The sequence below is a fragment of the Cherax quadricarinatus genome, chromosome 5, assembly GCF_038502225.1.
Source record: "Cherax quadricarinatus isolate ZL_2023a chromosome 5, ASM3850222v1, whole genome shotgun sequence".
NCBI classification, from domain to species: Eukaryota; Metazoa; Arthropoda; class Malacostraca; order Decapoda; family Parastacidae; genus Cherax; species Cherax quadricarinatus.
In genome coordinates this window covers 20,853,961-20,872,203 of record NC_091296.1, presented here as the reverse complement: position 1 = coordinate 20,872,203, position 18,243 = coordinate 20,853,961, and the positions used below count along the sequence as shown (strand labels likewise).

Below are 18,243 nucleotides of genomic sequence, written 5' to 3'. Positions count from 1 at the left end.
CCAATCAATGACTTTTATTTCTGTGGCTTTTTGAACTGAAGAAAGCTGCTGGTTGGTCAAACGTCATCAAATGAAGATAACCAGGTGTTACACCTGTGTCTAATTCCTCATCCTGTCGGTTCTGTAGACCCTGAAAATTATAATTTACCTAACAGTTGATCTCTTGTGAGAGAACTACACAGGTGTTCAGCAGTTCCAGCCTTCAACTGTCTTGTCTTCCCAGAGTACTGACATTTACATCTCATACACATATATTTATAATACACTAGACGACTACTACATCAGTGTACGTGTATGAGGAAAGTAGAGTTTTCCTTGTTCAATGTGTTATTGGTATTATATTTGTGGAGAAGAGCTAATTCTGTGAGATATACATAGATCTCACTGAAAGAGGGAGAGGTTTCAATTCCTCGTATAAAGTAATCAAGGCAATTTCCCCTCTGTTGAATGATGTTTAATTTATTGTCATTTAGCAGGCTCTTCTTCCGACTGTGTAACTATCATACAGAAATGTATTAGCAGCACACTGTTCATGTATCTAATTTTGTTAAATTCAATATATTATACTTAAGTTTCTAAATATATAAATTCTTTTTGTGTGTTGGCAGATTGCTGCATGAAGCACCCCGAGGAGTGCGAGGGAAGGTTGTGAACACACGTGCCTAAACACACAACCAGCGGCTGTTAGAGGTCATCAAAATGAGCGATAACGAACATCGCATTCGTTTGGTTCTCCTGGGCGGCGCTGGCGTCGGTAAGAGTTCCATCATCAGCCGCTTCCTCTACAACAAATACTCCGACAAGTACAAGAGTACCGTCGAGGACCTCTACAACCGGGACTACGAGTTCGGCCGCATCACTCTCAAAGTGGACATCCTGGACACGGCCGGGGACTTCCAGTTTCCAGCAATGAGGCGACTTTCCATCGCCAATGCTCACGCCTTCCTCATTGTGTACTCTATTAGTCACAGCCAGTCCTTCGACACCGTCCGTCAGTGTATTGAAGAGATCAAGGAGCAGCGCTCAGACTTCGAAGAGATTCCTATCGTCATTGCCGGCAACAAGATGGATTTGGAGGTTGAGCGTCAGGTCTTCAAGGAGGACGTAACTGAGTGGATCTACAGAGAACTGCAAAGATTTAGGTAAGGTTGTGAGCAACTTACAGGATTAATTCACACGGGAGTTAAGTCTGACGTGTGTGGGCGAGTGATGAGAGTTAGTGCAAGTGTGAGACAAGGTGAGAGGTACAGGAAGAGTGCTACTGTCTGGCATGATCAAGAGAGAGAGAGAGAGAGGTTACAGAGAAGACATAGAGATTGTTTAAATGAGAATTCAGTGGGATGGAGATATTCACGTGTACAGTGAAAAATGTGGTTGGTGTATGAGAACAAACTGTTCTTATGTAGATATAGGCTGATGTGTAAGAGTTTGTGTTTTGTTAAAGTGCATAACGGTATCGTGAGAAGTTCTTTGAAACAAACTACTTTGTCTTAGGTACCTTTCTTATCTATCCCATATTCTGTCAAAAACTGGTCGTATTTAACGAATCTTTTAAATTAGAATAAAAAAAAGAGGTACCGTTACTAAATTTCACTCTCTCAAACCAAGCCATGAATATATATATATTTTCTTAATACTCTCCGAGGAGAACCCAATTAGGCACCAAAATTTTTGTCTCTGAGAGATCTTGCAGCTAATTACGAGGTTTACCATGTATCCTACGAGGAAGATAAAGTCTCAGAAAAAGCTAAGGCACACACATACTTTTAATATAAGCAGTAAGAATAGGGATTATAAAATAATGTTTAAGACACAAATGAGAAAGTAAAATGATTCTCAAAAGTCTTTTCTTTTGTTAATTTATATACTCACCTGTTTACTGTGATATATATATATATATATATATATATATATATATATATATATATATATATATATATATATATATATATATATATATATATATATATATATATATATATATATATATATATATATATATATATATATATATATATATATATATATATATATATATGTATGCAATAATTTCAGCAAAATCATTCTGAACCTAACGAAAAAAATATATTCCACTGTGTTTGTTTAGTATTAAATTACTGAAAGTAAATCTAAAATATATTTAGTTAGGTTAGGCTAAAATAAATTGTTCATGTTATAATAAGGTTAGGTAAGTTTTCTAAGTTTCTTTTGGTGCAAAATTAAATTTTTTTACATTATCATAAATGAAAAAAATATATATTTAAACGTATAAGAGAAAATTTTAGAAAGGACTTAATTTTAAATGAGTTATTGCTAATTGACCCGTTTTACATATTCGGCACGACATATATATATATATATATATATATATATATATATATATATATATATATATATATATATATATATATATATATATATATCAATAACAACATTGCAGTAGCCAAGGATTCGAACCCATGTTGTACTGGCCTGCCTCATGGTAAGCGAGAACCACATGACACTTTAAACCACAGGATCACCCAACCCTACAAGAATGGCGCAGCCAGCACACAGCTAACTGTTGGTCCGCATACGGAGGTGTGGGAGCTTCTAAGCTAATTTCGTTCTCATCCCTGTTTGGTGTACTAGCCTCACGAGCAGCATTTATATATTACTGTAACCACGGACGAGTGGTATTGATCAATAACAACACTGCTCTAGCCAAGGATTCGAACCTGTGGTTTAAAGCTTCATGAGGTTCTCTCCTACCATGAGGCAGTGCAACATGGGTTCGAATTCTTGGCTGGCCAGCGTAGTGTTGTTATTGATCAATACCACTCGTTCGTGGTTACAATAATATATATATATATATATATATATATATATATATATATATATATATATATATATATATATATATATATATGTCGTGCCGAATATGTAAAACTGGTCAATTAGCAAGAACTCATTTAAAATTAAGTCCTTTCTAAAATTTTCTCTTATGAGTTGAAAGATATATTTTTTTTCATTAATGTTAATGTAAAAATAAAAAATTTGCAACAAAAGAATCTTAGAAAACTTACCTAACCCTATTATGACAAGAACAATTTATTTTAGCCTAACCCAACTAAATATATTTTAGATTTCTTTACATAAATTTAATACTAAACAAACACAGTGAAACAAATCTTTTTCGTTATGTTCAGAATGATTTTGGCGAAATTATTGCATACACAAATTTTCACTTGTCCTATATGGCAAGATGAGCGTTGCTATTTAAGCCAAGATCGCAAGTTCTGCCTATTCGGCACGACACACATATATATATATATATATATATATATATATATATATATATATATATATATATATATATATATATATATATATATATATATATATATATATATATATATATATATATATATATATATATATATATATATATATATATATATATATATATGCAATAAGATCACAGTAAATGGTTCAGATATGTTGATGATATTTTGTGTCTTATGCCCAAGAATGTAGATATACACCATTTCCTTGGCAAATTAAATAGCTTAGCCCATTCTATAAACTTTACTGTTGAGTTTGAAGAAAATAACTCATTGCCTTTTCTAGATGTTTTAATTATTAAGGGTAATAATGAACTCAAATTTAAAATTTACAGAAAACCTACAAATAACTGTTCCTATGTACACTATTATTCTTCCCATCAAGATAGAGTTAAACTGTCTGTTTTCTCATCAATATTTTTGAGAGCTTTACGTATTTGTAGTCCAGAGTTCATAGATGAGGAAATATCCAAAATTTATGAAATAGCTAATGAGTTGAAATACCCAAGAAACGTAATTGATAAATCTTTTAAAATTGCTAGAAATACTTTTTACAATCCAAAAAGGGACAACCAGCCTTATTCAACTAAAAATATGTTGGTTCTCCCTTACCATGAAAACTTGGTTGATATGCCTTCTCTTCTTAAGACTTTTAATATCAAAGTTGTATTTAAAAATCTTGATACAGTAAAAAAACTTTTGATAAAGAATTCCCCCCAAAATGCTGACGGATGTGTCTATAAGATTCCTTGTAAAATTTGCGATAAAGTTTATTACTGTCAAACTGGTAAAAGTCTCGAACTTAGATTAAAACAACATAAATATAGCATTAGAACTGGACAAGATTCCAATGCTCTATTTATTCATGTGAGAGATTTTAACCATCCAATTGATTTTCAAAAAGTTGAGAAAGTTGTATCAAGCAAGTCCATGGTCGACAGGAATATAATTGAATCTTGTTTCATAAAAAGCAGTTTTGACAATAATATGAATATTTCCTTTGGTTTATATAAATTAGATCCATTTATAATTAATAGAGTTTGGGAAGAATTTAATAGTACATTGGACAAATAATAAATTTTAAAATTCTTAATTTTTGGGTAGAATAGTTTGTTCGTGGGTTGTGTGAGGGACCTGTCTAGTTGGGTCAGCGGGCCTGCTGCAGTGTTCCCTTTCTTATGAGTCGCGCGTCAGATGTTGCTTTGTTGTGGGATGTGATAGTGAAATGTGGTCTAGACCCTTTATATGCCTTCCTTTGATGCATTATTTTTATTGTTCTTTGATAATGTGAGTAGTCACGGCAGTGCTTGGAATTTCTCTATTCTTTCACAGTGGGTTCTTCTACTCTCACAAATTAGTTTATATCATAAGCGTTGAGAATGACGACTACTCGTCTGCATTTGTATGTCATTGTAATTCTATGTAACCATCGAATATAGAACACCAAAATCACCGCTTAAGAGCATACAGCATCCTGAACCAGGGGTTTTCTCAGCCAGTGCACTGACGATATGGTGGCAACTGTATCCACCCCGGCCCCGCCCACCCAAGCCCCGCCCACCTGCTTCAATATGACCACCCATTCTCGATCCCACTATGTGCTTATCCCACCAAAGTATCCACACTCGCGCTAGTGAAGGAATATTGATGTGCCATGTAGCTGGGTCGCTTGCTACACAGCAGTGTACCGATGCACTGCTTTGGACATGTGGAGGAACAGACTGACTGATGTTGTAGTGGCCAAGCTTAGGCTTCGTTACAAGTACTTCTGTCTGTTAGCAGACACACAGATGATGATCAAACCAAAATGCAAAGTATGTGTGTGGCCAACTCTATGGTCACTATCTTGAACACTATGTGCTTAATTGTCCACTTATTGAGGAATATAGAAATACACAGTATAATAACCTATGTGACACGCAAGATATCTTATTAATGAAAATAAGATACTGGATATATTTGGCAAATTTCCTAACTTTGCTAAGTGAACTGCAGACATAAATGCAGATGTACTCCTGTTATCCATTTTGAGGCCTAGTTCCTAGGCCTTTTATCCATATGCTCTTGCGGTACCATCCACAGGGTGGATATGGAGTACACAGCGAAATGTAAATCATAAAGAAGCGTGTTATGCCAAGCACGACCGCCGTCTGCAGAGACTTGCAGACAGAAGATAAGATTTGTTCGGATTTTTAACCCCGGAAGGCTAGCCACCCTGGATAGCCCAAGAATGTCAGTACGTTATCCGGGACGCCCTGTTTCCTTTTTGGTCCTTCAATCTTGTCACCCAGGGTACGACCCACACCAGATACTAACACCCACGTACCTACTTATTGCTAGGTCAACAGGGACAGCAAGTGTAAGGAAACATGCCCAATGTTTCTACCTTTGCCAGGGATTGAACCCCGGACATCCAGTGTGGGAAGCGAGAGCGTTGTCAACCGAGCCATGCAAGAATGCAGGAAGACCTTCAGTCAGTCTCTCAACTTATCACCTGTCCAACACTTGAGAACGAAGCCCTCAGCTTGGTGTTACAGTTTTCAATATCATATTATTAATGGTATACAATAACAACAAATTGATAACCAAGACACATTTGCAACAACTGGGCATCTTGATGGCCGAAGTATTTCACATTCACATCAGGTTTCTTCAGTTGAAAACAACACAGGAAGTAGTAGTTCTGACGTGATCAGTCCATCACCCTTGGTGACTGCCATTGCACACTGATTTCATCACCCGTAATCACAGGCATATGAACTCTGGGTTTATAAAAGGCTACCACAGGAAATCTTCACCTTATCCTAGCAGAAAACATCGACACCCTCCTTCTCCAGGTGTTGCATCACAGGAGACATCGAGACCCTCCTTCTCCAGGTGTTGCATCACAGGAGACATCGAGACCCTCCTTCTCCAGGTGTTGCATCACAGGAGACATCGAGACCCTCCTTCTCCAGGTGTTGCATCACAGGAGACATCGAGACCCTCCTTCTCCAGGTGTTGCATCACAGGAGACATCGAGACCCTCCTTCTCCAGGTGTTGCATCACAGGAGACATCGAGACCCTCCTTCTCCAGGTGTTGCATCACAGGAGACATCGACACCCTCCTCCAAGTGTTACATCGATGCCTTCAAGTCCCTGGCCAAGAAAACCAACTTATAGTGCCTTTACTGCTGGGTTTGGCCAGGGCTCTTTACCTACTTCTGTAGCCTTTTCCTCTCCCCCCACCTACTCTTCACCTATCCTCACTTCCCTCTTACTTACCTGTGACTTCTTCTAGTTCTAATTCTAGCATGAGACTCACAACATCAAAAATGGAAGGAATCGTCAATTTCAACATCGATGTCAACCCAACCAAGATGTTGTACCTGTCGAATGACCGAGATCAGTGGAATCATCACACCTCAGATACATATCAGAATCATCACACCTCAGATACATATCAGAATCATCACACCTCAGATACATATCAGAATCATCACACCTCAGATACATATCAGAATCATCACACCTCAGATACATATCAGAATCATCACACCTCAGATACATATCAGAATCATCACACCTCAGATACATATCAGAATCATCACACCTCAGATACATATCAGAATCATCACACCTCAGATACATATCAGAATCATCACACCTCAGATACATATCAGAATCATCACACCTCAGATACATATCAGAGACAAAAAAATTCCTTGCAAAAGACAAAACCAAAATTCCTCTACACTCCATCACTGCCGGGATCAATAGTGGCACTTCTTAAGTTAACAGGTATATTAGCCAACTGACTTCTCACCATCAGACCTGCCCGCAGAGTGCTGGTATGCACTGTAAGTCCAGATTTTGGCTGTAACATCGCATTATAAAGTTTTTTTCCTGTTACGTGAGAGATGACGAGACAGCAGCATACAATCATGTGTGTGTCTGTGTACTTGCCTATTTGTACTCGCCTGTTTGTGGTTGCAGGTGTCGATTCACAGCTCCTCTCCCCGCCTGTTCGCTGGTCACTACTAGGTCCACTCCCTGCTTCATGAGCTTTATCGTGTGTGTGTGTGTGTGTGTGTGTGTGTGTGTGTGTGTGTGTGTGTGTGTGTGTGTGTGTGTGTGTGTGTGTGTGTGTGTGTGTGTGTGTGTGTGACACTCCAGCGTCCGGCAGCGCACAATTAGCCTCCTCAAACAGGAATCAAAATAAACCAACATTGCGACAGTAACTCACTCACGAGTTTTGTCAACTACAAACACAACTTCCAATTTTTATCCGCCAGAGTTAATTCACCTCCTTGTGGCCGCTAACTTTGACGATGACTTCCCTCAAAGAATGCACTACATATGCTTTAAGTTTACCAGATTTAGGTAACTGAGTACCTGCTGCAAGGCTGAGGGACTGATTACATCATATTTTACCTCTTCAGTCTTTTGATTAAGTCCCTGTATTGCTCTCCTGAGCTGGCCATGTGGAGAGCATATTCACACTTTCTTAAATAATTGTATCACTGGTTCTGGGTTTGACAAGAACCTGCCAAGTATGGGCCAGTAGGCCTGCTGCAGTACTCCTCCTTTCGCATGTCTACCAAATTCCCTGCGTGACAGCGTTTGATATTTACTTCGTAGTTTTGCTGAAAGAGTAATCGTGTGCAACTGTAGTCTCGCCTAGTTGTGGCTACGAGGGTTGATTCTCGGCTCCTGTCTACGAACTGTGACGTACTCGAGTCCTTCAAGGCTGCTCACTGGAGGGCTTCAGCCTCCTGTAAGTCAGTTTCATAACTCTAACAAATCTGTTTTCACTGAAACTATTAGCTCATCCACTGTAACGTCCAGGTCTGTTTTGGGGAAATACAGACTTCGATTTTTTAGTTTCATCTGAAATATTCACAAGTTTAAATTATTTACCAACGCACACAGACACAGCTGTCAGGAAGTGGAGCAATCTGGAAAGTGAAGTAGTGGAGGCAGGACCCAAACGTAGCTTTAACATGAGGTACGATACAGCTCTTGGAGTAGGGAGAGAGTAGACCTGGTAGCGACTAGAGAAGAGGCAGGACCAGGAGCTAAGACTCGACCCCCTACAGCCACGAATAGGTAAGTACACACACACACACACACACACATTCACACACACACACACATGCACACACACACACACACACACACACACACACACACACACACACACACACACACACACACACACACACACACACACACACACACATCACACACCGATCCCTCTGTTTCCACCCCCCGCACCACAGTTACAGTATTAGAACAGAAGTTGAAGGTTTGGTACACAAATGCAGATGGATTAACGAATAAACATGAGGAATGGCAAGAAAGAATCAATGAGAAGTCCCCAGACATCATAGCAGTTACAGAAACAAAACTCATGGAGACAATAACAGATGCAATCTTCCCACCAGGATACCAGATCATGAGGAAAGATAGAAGGGGCAGGGGGGGAGGTAGGGTTGCTCTGCTCGTAAAAAACAGATGGAAATTCGAGAAAATGGAAGGAATAGATGAGACGGGAGAAAGAGACTACATAGCAGGTACACTTCAGTTTTGGGAACACAAAGTGGTCATTGCAGTGATGTATAATCCACCACAGAACTGCAGGAGGCCAAGAGAGGAATATGAAGAGAGCAACAGAGCAATGGTGGACACACTTGCTGAGGTGGCAAGAAGAGCTCACTCCAGCAGAGCAAAGTTGCTGGTTATGGGGGATTTCAACCACAGGGAGATTGACTGGGAAAACCTGGAGCCACATGGGGGTCCCGAAACATGGAGAGCCAGGAAGTTGGACGTGGTGCTGGAAAACCTCATGCACCAACATGTTAAGGACACTACCAGAGTGAGAGGGGAGGATGAGCCAGCAAGATTGGACCTTGTGTTCACCCTGGGCAGCTCAGATATTGAGGACATCAAGTATGAGAGTCCCCTAGGAGCTAGCGACCACGTGGTTCTGTGCTTTGAATACATAGTAGAGCTGCAAGTGGAGAGAATAACAGGAGTTGAATGGGAAAAGCCTGACTATAAAAGAGGGGACTACATAGGGTTGAAGAACTTCCTGCGGGAGGTCCAGTGGGACAGAGAACTGGCAGGAAAGCCAGTAAATGAAATGATGGAATATGTAACAACAAAATGCAAAGAGGCAGTGGAATGGTTTATTCCCAAGGGCAACAGTAACAACGGGAAGACCAGAACGAGCCCCTGGTTTACCCGACGGTGTAAGGAGGCTAAAACAAAATGCAATAGAGAATGGAAAAAGTACAGAAGGCAGAGAACACACGAAAATAGGGAGATCAGTCGCAGAGCCAGGAATGAGTACGCACAGGTAAGGAGGGAGGCCCAGCGACAGTATGAAAATGACATAGCATCGAGAATCAAGACTGACCCGAAACTGTTGTATAGCCACATCAGGAGGAAGACAACAGCCAAAGACCAGGTGATCAGATTAAGGACAGAAGGTGGAGAACTCACAAGAAATGATCAGGAGGTATGTGAGGAGCTGAACAGGAGATTTAAGGAAGTTTTTACAGTAGAGACAGGAAGGGCTGTGGGAAGACAGCACAGAAGGGAACATCAAGAGGGAATATACCAACAAGTGTTGGATGACATACGAACAACTGAGGAGGAGGTGAAGAAGCTCTTAAGTGACCTTGACACCTCAAAGGCGATGGGACCGGACAACATCTCCCCATGGGTCCTTAGAGAAGGAGCAGAGATGATGTGTGTGCCTCTAACCACAATCTTCAACACATCCCTTGAAACTGGGCAACTACCTGAGAAATGGAAGACAGCTAATGTAGTCCCCATATTTAAGAAAGGAAACAGAAACGAGCATGGACACGGGGGTCGTCCCACAGTTACTAAAAACAAAAGACATAGCCCCACTCCACAAAGGGGGCAGTAAAGCAACAGCAAAGAACTGCAGACCGATAGCACTAAACTACAGACCTGTGTCTCTGACATGTATTGTGTGCAAAGTCATGGAGAAGATTATCAGGAGGAGAGTGGTCGAACACCTGGAAAGGAACAAGATTATAAATGAAAACCATCATGGGTTCATGGAAGGCAAATCTTGTATCACAAACCTCCTGGAGTTTTATGACAAGGTAACAGAAGTAAGACACGAGAGAGAGGGGTGGGTAGATTGCGTTTTCCTAGACTGCAGGAAGGCCTTTGACACAGTTCCCCACAAGAGATTAGTGCAGAAGCTGGAGGATCAGGCGCACGTAAAAGGGAGGGCACTGCAATGGATAAGGGAATACCTGACAGGGAGGCAGCAACGAGTCATGGTACGTGAAGAGGTATCACAGTGGGCGCCTGTTACGAGCGGGGTCCCACAGGGGTCAGTTCTAGGACCAGTGCTATTTTTGATATATGTGAACGACATGATGGAAGGAATAGACTCTGAAGTGTCCCTGTTCGCAGATGACGTGAAGTTGATGAGAAGAATTAAATCGGACGAGGATGAGGCAGGACTGCAAAGAGACCTGGACAGGCTGGACATGTGGTCCAGCAACTGGCTTCTCGAATTCAATCCAGCCAAATGCAAAGTCATGAAGATTGGGGAGGGGCAAAGAAGACCGCAGACAGAGTATAGGTTAGGTGGACAAAGACTACAGACCTCACTCAGGGAGAAAGACCTTGGGGTGACCATAACACCGAGCACATCACCGGAGGCACACATCAACCAAATAACCGCTGCAGCATACGGGCGCCTGGCAAACCTGAGAATAGCGTTCCGATACCTTAATAAGGAATCGTTCAAGACACTGTACACTGTGTATGTTAGGCCCATACTGGAGTATGCAGCACCAGTCTGGAACCCACACCTGGTCAAGCACGTCAAGAAGTTAGAGAAAGTACAAAGGTTTGCAACAAGGCTAGTCCCAGAGCTCAAGGGAATGTCGTACGAGGAAAATTTAAGGGAAATCGGACTGACGACACTGGAGGACAGAAGGGTCAGGGGAGACATGATAACGACATACAAGATACTGCGGGGAATAGACAAGGTGGACAGAGATAGGATGTTCCAGAGAGGGGACACAGGGACAAGGGGTCACAACTGGAAGCTGAAGACTCAGACGAGTCACAGGGACGTTAGGAAGTATTTCTTCAGTCATAGAGTTGTCAGCAAGTGGAATAGCCTAGCAAGTGAAGTAGTGGAGGCAGGAACCATACATAGTTTTAAGAAGAGGTATGACAAAGCTCAGGAAGCAGAGAGAGGATCCAGTAGCGATCAGTGAAGAGGCGGGGCCAGGAGCTGAGTCTCGACCCCTGCAACCACAATTAGGTGAGTACAATTAGGTGAGTACACACACACACACACACACACACACACACACACACACACACACACACACACACACACACACACACACACACACACACACACACACACACCATTTGTAATGAATATAGACAGCATTAGCTGCGAACTCTGTTAAATGTCATCTTGTAACGTTCAACTGGGTGTCCGACCTCCATTAACATCAGAAATATTCACTATATTGACCACCGGGTGTTGGATGGACATACCTTGACTTGATCTCTCTCTCTCTCTGTCTGTCTCTCTCTCTCTCTCTCTCTCTCTCTCTCTCTCTTTTTTTTTTTTTTTTTTTTTTTTTTTTTTTTTTTTTTTTTTTTTTTTTTTTTTACACAGGGTTTGACAAGGTTAAGGATCCCTAGCTTTATTGACAGCTATTTACAGGTTAAGGATTCCTAACTTTATTGGCAAGCTAAGAGCTGTTACCTACATCAGCTCATTTGAAAGCATTTTTATTGTTATGAGACATACAAGTAGGGAACAGGATGAAGTTGGAGCCATCTGTGGGCCAGCATTTTCATTTGATCAACTGACTTTATCTCGTTGACATCATTATGCTGTACGAATGTGTTCCATACTCGAGTCATCCTGGGTATGTATGATCTCAGATGGAGTGATGTTCTGGAGAATGGTACAACCAGAGTGAAGTTGCTGCTTTCTGCCCGTCTTGTGGCATAAAAGCTTGTTTCACGCTGTCCTCGAAGTGGATCCAAGTGTGGTATTTTGACAATATTGGCCTTGTACATAACAGTAAAGCCACCCACATCCCTCCTATGTTGAAGGCTCTGCTGAAATGACAAATCTATCCAGGATGGGTCCAGGCGAGAGATGAGACGTCTTGCTCTGTTCTCTACTCTGTCAAGGAGTCGCAGATGAGAGGGGGGGCAGGCAAACCAAGAAAGTGGAGCATACTCAAGGTGTGAGCGTACTTGTGCCTCGTACAGGATCTTGCAACCCCTACTGTCAAGCAGATGGGAGATACGGCGAAGTGCTGTAAGCTTCCTGGCTGCCTTGTTTGCAAGATTTACAACGTGGTTCTTCATGGTTAGTTTGGAGTCAAATTTCACCCCAAGGATATCAACTTCTTCTCCAGGTGCCAACATCCTCCCATTCATCCTTACTACTGCACCAGCATTACCATCATGGTTCCTAGAGACGATCATCATTTGCGTTTTCTCAGGTGCAAATGTTACTTGCCATCTATTTCCCCAAGCTGATATAGCTCTCAGCTGGTGATTGATGTAGCTTAGAGCACCTGGCATTTCTTCTCTTGGATAAGTGAATGTCAGTGTACAGTCATCTGCATATGCATATGATTCTGGGATGAGATGAAGAAGGTCGTTGAAGTAGACATTCCATAACAATGGACCCAGCACGCTTCCTTGTGGAACACTTGCCCCAATAGGATGTCTTACTGATTCCATTCCATTGAGAACTACACTTAGAGATCTACCATGAAGGTAATCACTGAGGAGACATAGCGTAGAGCCTGCAATTCCCAGTGCTTGAAGTTTTGCTAAGAGGCCCTGGTGCCACACCCGGTCGAAAGCGCCAGCAATGTCCAGTGCTACCACACAGTTGACTTTGGATTCATCCAGTGACTGGTGCCATTTAGTGGAGAGGTTTAACAACAGATCAGCAGCAGAGTAACCTTTCCTGAAGCCATATTGACGATCACAAAGTAGTGAGTGGTAGTCAAAAAACTCTGTCATTTGTCTTGAGATTATTGTCTCAAGGATCTTACCAGTGATTGACAGGAGTGACACTGGTCTGTAGTTGCTGATTTCTGCTCTGTTCTTCTTTTTGTGAACAGGGACTACATTTACTTCTTTCCATAGAGGGACCATTTACACTGTACTAGGCAGTGCTGAAAGATGCGAGTTAGAGGTGCTGCTAGCTGGTCTGCACATCTCAACAATCTTGGGCTCAACTTGTCTGGGCCACAGCCTTTCTTGGTCAAGCGATTTAAGTAGGAAATGCACCTCCTCCTGCCTTATTGTCACCACTGACAGTTTTGACACAGTTCTTGCAGCTAGCCAAGGAGGGTCCCTTGCTGGATCAGGAACTTGCATCTCTCTCTCTCTCTCTCTCTCTCTCTCTCTCTCTCTCTCTCTCTCTCTCTCTCTCTCTCTCTCTCTCTCTCTCTCTCTCTCTCTCTCTCTCTCTCTCTCTCTCTCTCTCTCTCTCTCTCTCTCAGCAGTTACAGAACACGGCAAACAGTCCCTAACTGAGACTGACCTAGAACACGAAAGTAAAGTAGAAATATTATTTTTAATTACGTCATAAACAATTCGTCGGAACAAATCAAGTTAGCACCATTAGCTGCCTCTAACCACGGGACGGGTGGAGATTGAACACATGGCGCGTGAATCGTAAAACTCCAAGCCCCTGCGTAAGCCACTGGTGGATTGTTTGCATGTTTTTACGATTTCGTGAATCATGTTAACCTCCTCTGTAAAATGACTATTAACCAAAAGAATGGCCTCTGTTCTTTACTCACCTTTTAACTCATTCTTAACAATAAATGGCTTCGACTAGTAGATCAGCTTTCAAACCTCTCTTTACGTTAAAAAAAAGACACAAACATGCAAAGTCCATGAAATTTCTTTGTAGAAATGCCCATAATTTTTAAAAGGGTGAACCGGTAAGCCAGCGGAAGGCCTCGGTCAGATGACCAGACGCTCCAACGGCGGGTCATCAACTAAGACCCACGTCAGGAGACATTTGTCCTGTTTCCTGACGAACCTAACCTCTTCGTAGAAATTAATACCAACCTATTAAACAACAGCGAAAATTATTAGCTCTGAGACGTTAAAATCCCCGAAGAAGATGAATATATTTCGACCAGGTGAGTGGTACCACCAGCCACAATATTAACACAGGTGTGATGTAAAGTTATATACCCATAAACATTACTGTTTAACAGATTAATACTAGAGGTCATAGAGCAAGTGACTGACAACTGGCTAATGTTGTTGTTGCTGGAAAAGAATTAAATTTAATGTAACTTCAACTACCGCCATGTTAACTTCTCGTTAATTACGGTAAAAATAATGTGGTGACTACCTGTGCTCCAGTTACCTGAATTAACCTAAATTGCCTTCCATCTCCCCCTCCCCCCACAGGCGCTGTATAAACCCTATGGTTTTAGCGCTCCTCCATGAAAATAATCGTTATCAGGGATAATCTAGAAAAACAAAATTCTGTATGATAATTTACCTAAAATCAGTCTGGTTGTCGCATGAAAATTCTCTGTCTAACAAATTTGCTGTCTTTTTCTGTTTGTAATGTTTACAAAATTTAGGCAAAAACGTCTTAAGAGACGCAGCCATAACTGCCAGAACGTCTTTAAGTTCCACACTGATCAAAAAAATAATTATGGAGGAGCGCCAAACCCGGTGACTGGGAAGATGAGTTTCAAAGTGGATAAGTGAAAAGTCATCCATTTTGAGTATAAAAAATGTATAAAAAATGAATATAAAATATATGGAGACCATCTAGCCGAGGCAGAAAAAAATAGAGAAGGGCCTTTAAAAAGTAATTACGAATGACCTGAAGTATTTTAAAAATAATTATTGAAAGCAGGACAAAAAAATACTAAACTTCATAGCTAGATATAGCAAGTAAAAAAAAACTCAAAAACAATGCTAACAGTCAAATATATTGTAAATTTTACTCCTTAAAGACTAAAACGATATAAAAATCGAAGGTAAACTGGCGAGGACGGAGAGATGACGAACACTCTCCTAACTTTATTAAAACTCTTAAGGAAAGACGGGAAGCATTAATATGTTGTCACTAGGGAAGCTGAGGCTACGACCACACTTAATTCTAACTTTGAACAAATTAAAAGGAAATGACAAACTTTAACACGAGAAATCTATTTGAGGAGCAAACTGTATCAAACCTTCACACTGACTGTATGACACTGTGGCCTCAGCTGTAACACTGTGGCCTCAGCTGTAACACTGTGGCCTCAGCTGTAACACACTGTAGTCTCAGCTGTAACACACTGTGGCCTCAGCTGTAACACACTGTGGCCTCAGCTGTAGCACTGTGGCCTCAGCTGTAACACTGTGGCCTCAGCTGTAACACTGTGGCCTCAGCTGTAACACTGTGGCCTCAGCTGTAACACTGTGGCCTCAGCTGTAACACTGTGGCCTCAGCTGTAACACTGTGGCCTCAGCTGTAACACACTGTGGCCTCAGCTGTAACACTGTGGCCTCAGCTGTAACACACTGTGGCCTCAGCTGTAACACTGTGGCCTCAGCTGTAACACACTGTGGCCTCAGCTGTAACACACTGTGGCCTCAGCTGTAACACACTGTGGCCTCAGCTGTAACACTGTGGCCTCAGCTGTAACACACTGTGGCCTCAGCTGTAACACTGTGGCCTCAGCTGTAACACTGTGGCCTCAGCTGTAACACACTGTGGCCTCAGCTGTAACACACTGTGGCCTCAGCTGTAACACTGTGGCCTCAGCTGTCACACTGTGGCCTCAGCTGTAACACTGTGGCCTCAGCTGTAACACTGTGGCCTCAGCTGTAACACACTGTGGCCTCAGCTGTAACACTGTGGCCTCAGCTGTAACACTGTGGCCTCAGCTGTAACACACTGTGGTCTCAGCTGTAACACACTGTGGCCTCAGCTGTAACACTGTGGCCTCAGCTGTAACACTGTGGCCTCAGCTGTAACACACTGTGGCCTCAGCTGTAACACACTGTGGTCTCAGCTGTAACACACTGTGGCCTCAGCTGTAACACACTGTGGTCTCACCTGTAACACACTGTGGCCTCAGCTGTAACACACTGTGGCCTCAGCTGTAACACACTGTGGTCTCACCTGTAACACACTGTGGCCTCAGCTGTAACACACTGTGGTCTCAAGCTGCACACTGTGGTCCTCAGCTGTACACTGTAGGCTCAGCTGTCACACTGTGGTCTCACCTGTAACACACTGTGGTCTCAGCTGTAACACACTGTGGCCTCAGCTGTAACACACTGTGGTCTCACCTGTAACACACTGTGGCCTCAGCTGTAACACACTGTGGTCTCAGCTGTAACACACTGTGGTCTCAGCTGTAACACACTGTGGCCTCAGCTGTAACACACTGTGGTCTCAGCTGTAACACACTGTGGTCTCAGCTGTAACACACTGTGGTCTCAGCTGTAACACACTGTGGTCTCAGCTGTAACACACTGTGGCCTCAGCTGTAACACACTGTGGTCTCAGCTGTAACACACTGTGGTCTCAGCTGTAACACACTGTGGTCTCACCTGTAACACACTATGGTCTCACCTGTAACACACTGTGGTCTCACCTGTAACACACTGTGGTCTCACCTGTAACACACTGTGGTCTCACCTGTAACACACTGTGGTCTCAGCTGTAACACACTGTGGTCTCACCTGTAACACACTGTGGTCTCACCTGTAACACACTGTGGTCTCAGCTGTAGCACCAACCTGGACTTATTTGTTTTGCGGGTATAAAGGACTTAAACACTTTTATCTGGAGTAGAGAGCGCTAGAGCAATTCCGTCTTTTAAAAGTTCAACTGGAATTATAGGATCCAATTAGATACAATTCAAGAGCTGACTGCATACAGTGCTGAGTAGAATCAATGCTGACCAGATGCACTGCTGAGTAGATATAATGATGAGTACGTTCAATGATGGGCTGATGACACTGCTGAGTAAATAAAATTTGTAAGAGTGGTTACAGTGTTGTAGGTAACTGTTGCCCACTGTATATCTTCGTTCCACTGGTATTAAATGTCTATGCACGTCATTTAGTACTACATGATTGCATTTGTTTTATTTATTTTTTGAGCCAGCAATGCATCTGTTGGTAGTGGATGATGGGGAGAGAGCCTTCTGCTACACTCTCATTGAAATAACTATTGAGACAGCAGTAAACATAGTCAGACATAAAGTGTCGATTGTTAGGTCTGCTGTTATTTTCCTTTCCCGTGTACTCTAATGTAGTGCAAGACAGGTATACAATACCGATAAGATGACAGTTAAGACACTTGTGCAACATCTGGTTATCTTTATTGTAGACGTTTCGCCATCCAGTGGCTTTATCAATACAGATTCTTGGACATAACAAGAAAACAGAAGAACTATATACAAAAGATGAGGTAATCAGTCCCTCAGCCTTGGCGTTGGTGTTTACAGCACCGTGGTTGTAGAGATTCTGCAACTAACACATCAATTTGGGAAGGACCTACTTCCACTGGGGAATCCCGCCTACCAGTGACTATGCCCTCGTCTGCTACACGTCCCTATTCACTGACGCCTATATAAGCGCCAGTCTCCTTGCCTTTGCTTCAGAATCTCTACAACCTCGGGTCTCTCAACACCAACTCCAAGGCTGAGGGACTGCTTACCTTATCTTTTGTATATAGTTCTTCTGTTTTCTTGTTATGTCCAGGAATCTGTATTGATAAAGCCACTGGATGGCAAAACGTCTCCAATAAAGATAACCAGATGTTGCACATGTGTCTTACCTTACTCTTATGTAGTCTGATTTATTCTCATATACTTCCGCAAACCTCCATGTACACGAATATACTATCAT

At 42.0% G+C, this 18,243-nt stretch overlaps 1 protein-coding gene across 1 annotated transcript in view; it reads left to right on the top strand.

Annotated features, from left to right (window-relative positions):
• The first annotated feature begins 613 nt into the window (after positions 1-613).
• Positions 614-18,243, top strand: part of LOC128685501 (GTP-binding protein Di-Ras2) — a 141,332-nt gene continuing 123,702 nt past the window's right edge. The window contains exon 1 of the mRNA XM_070101058.1: positions 614-1,142. Within this exon, the coding sequence (XP_069957159.1) occupies positions 700-1,142 (443 nt within the window). The 5' untranslated portion in view covers positions 614-699. The remainder of the gene's footprint in view (positions 1,143-18,243) is intronic.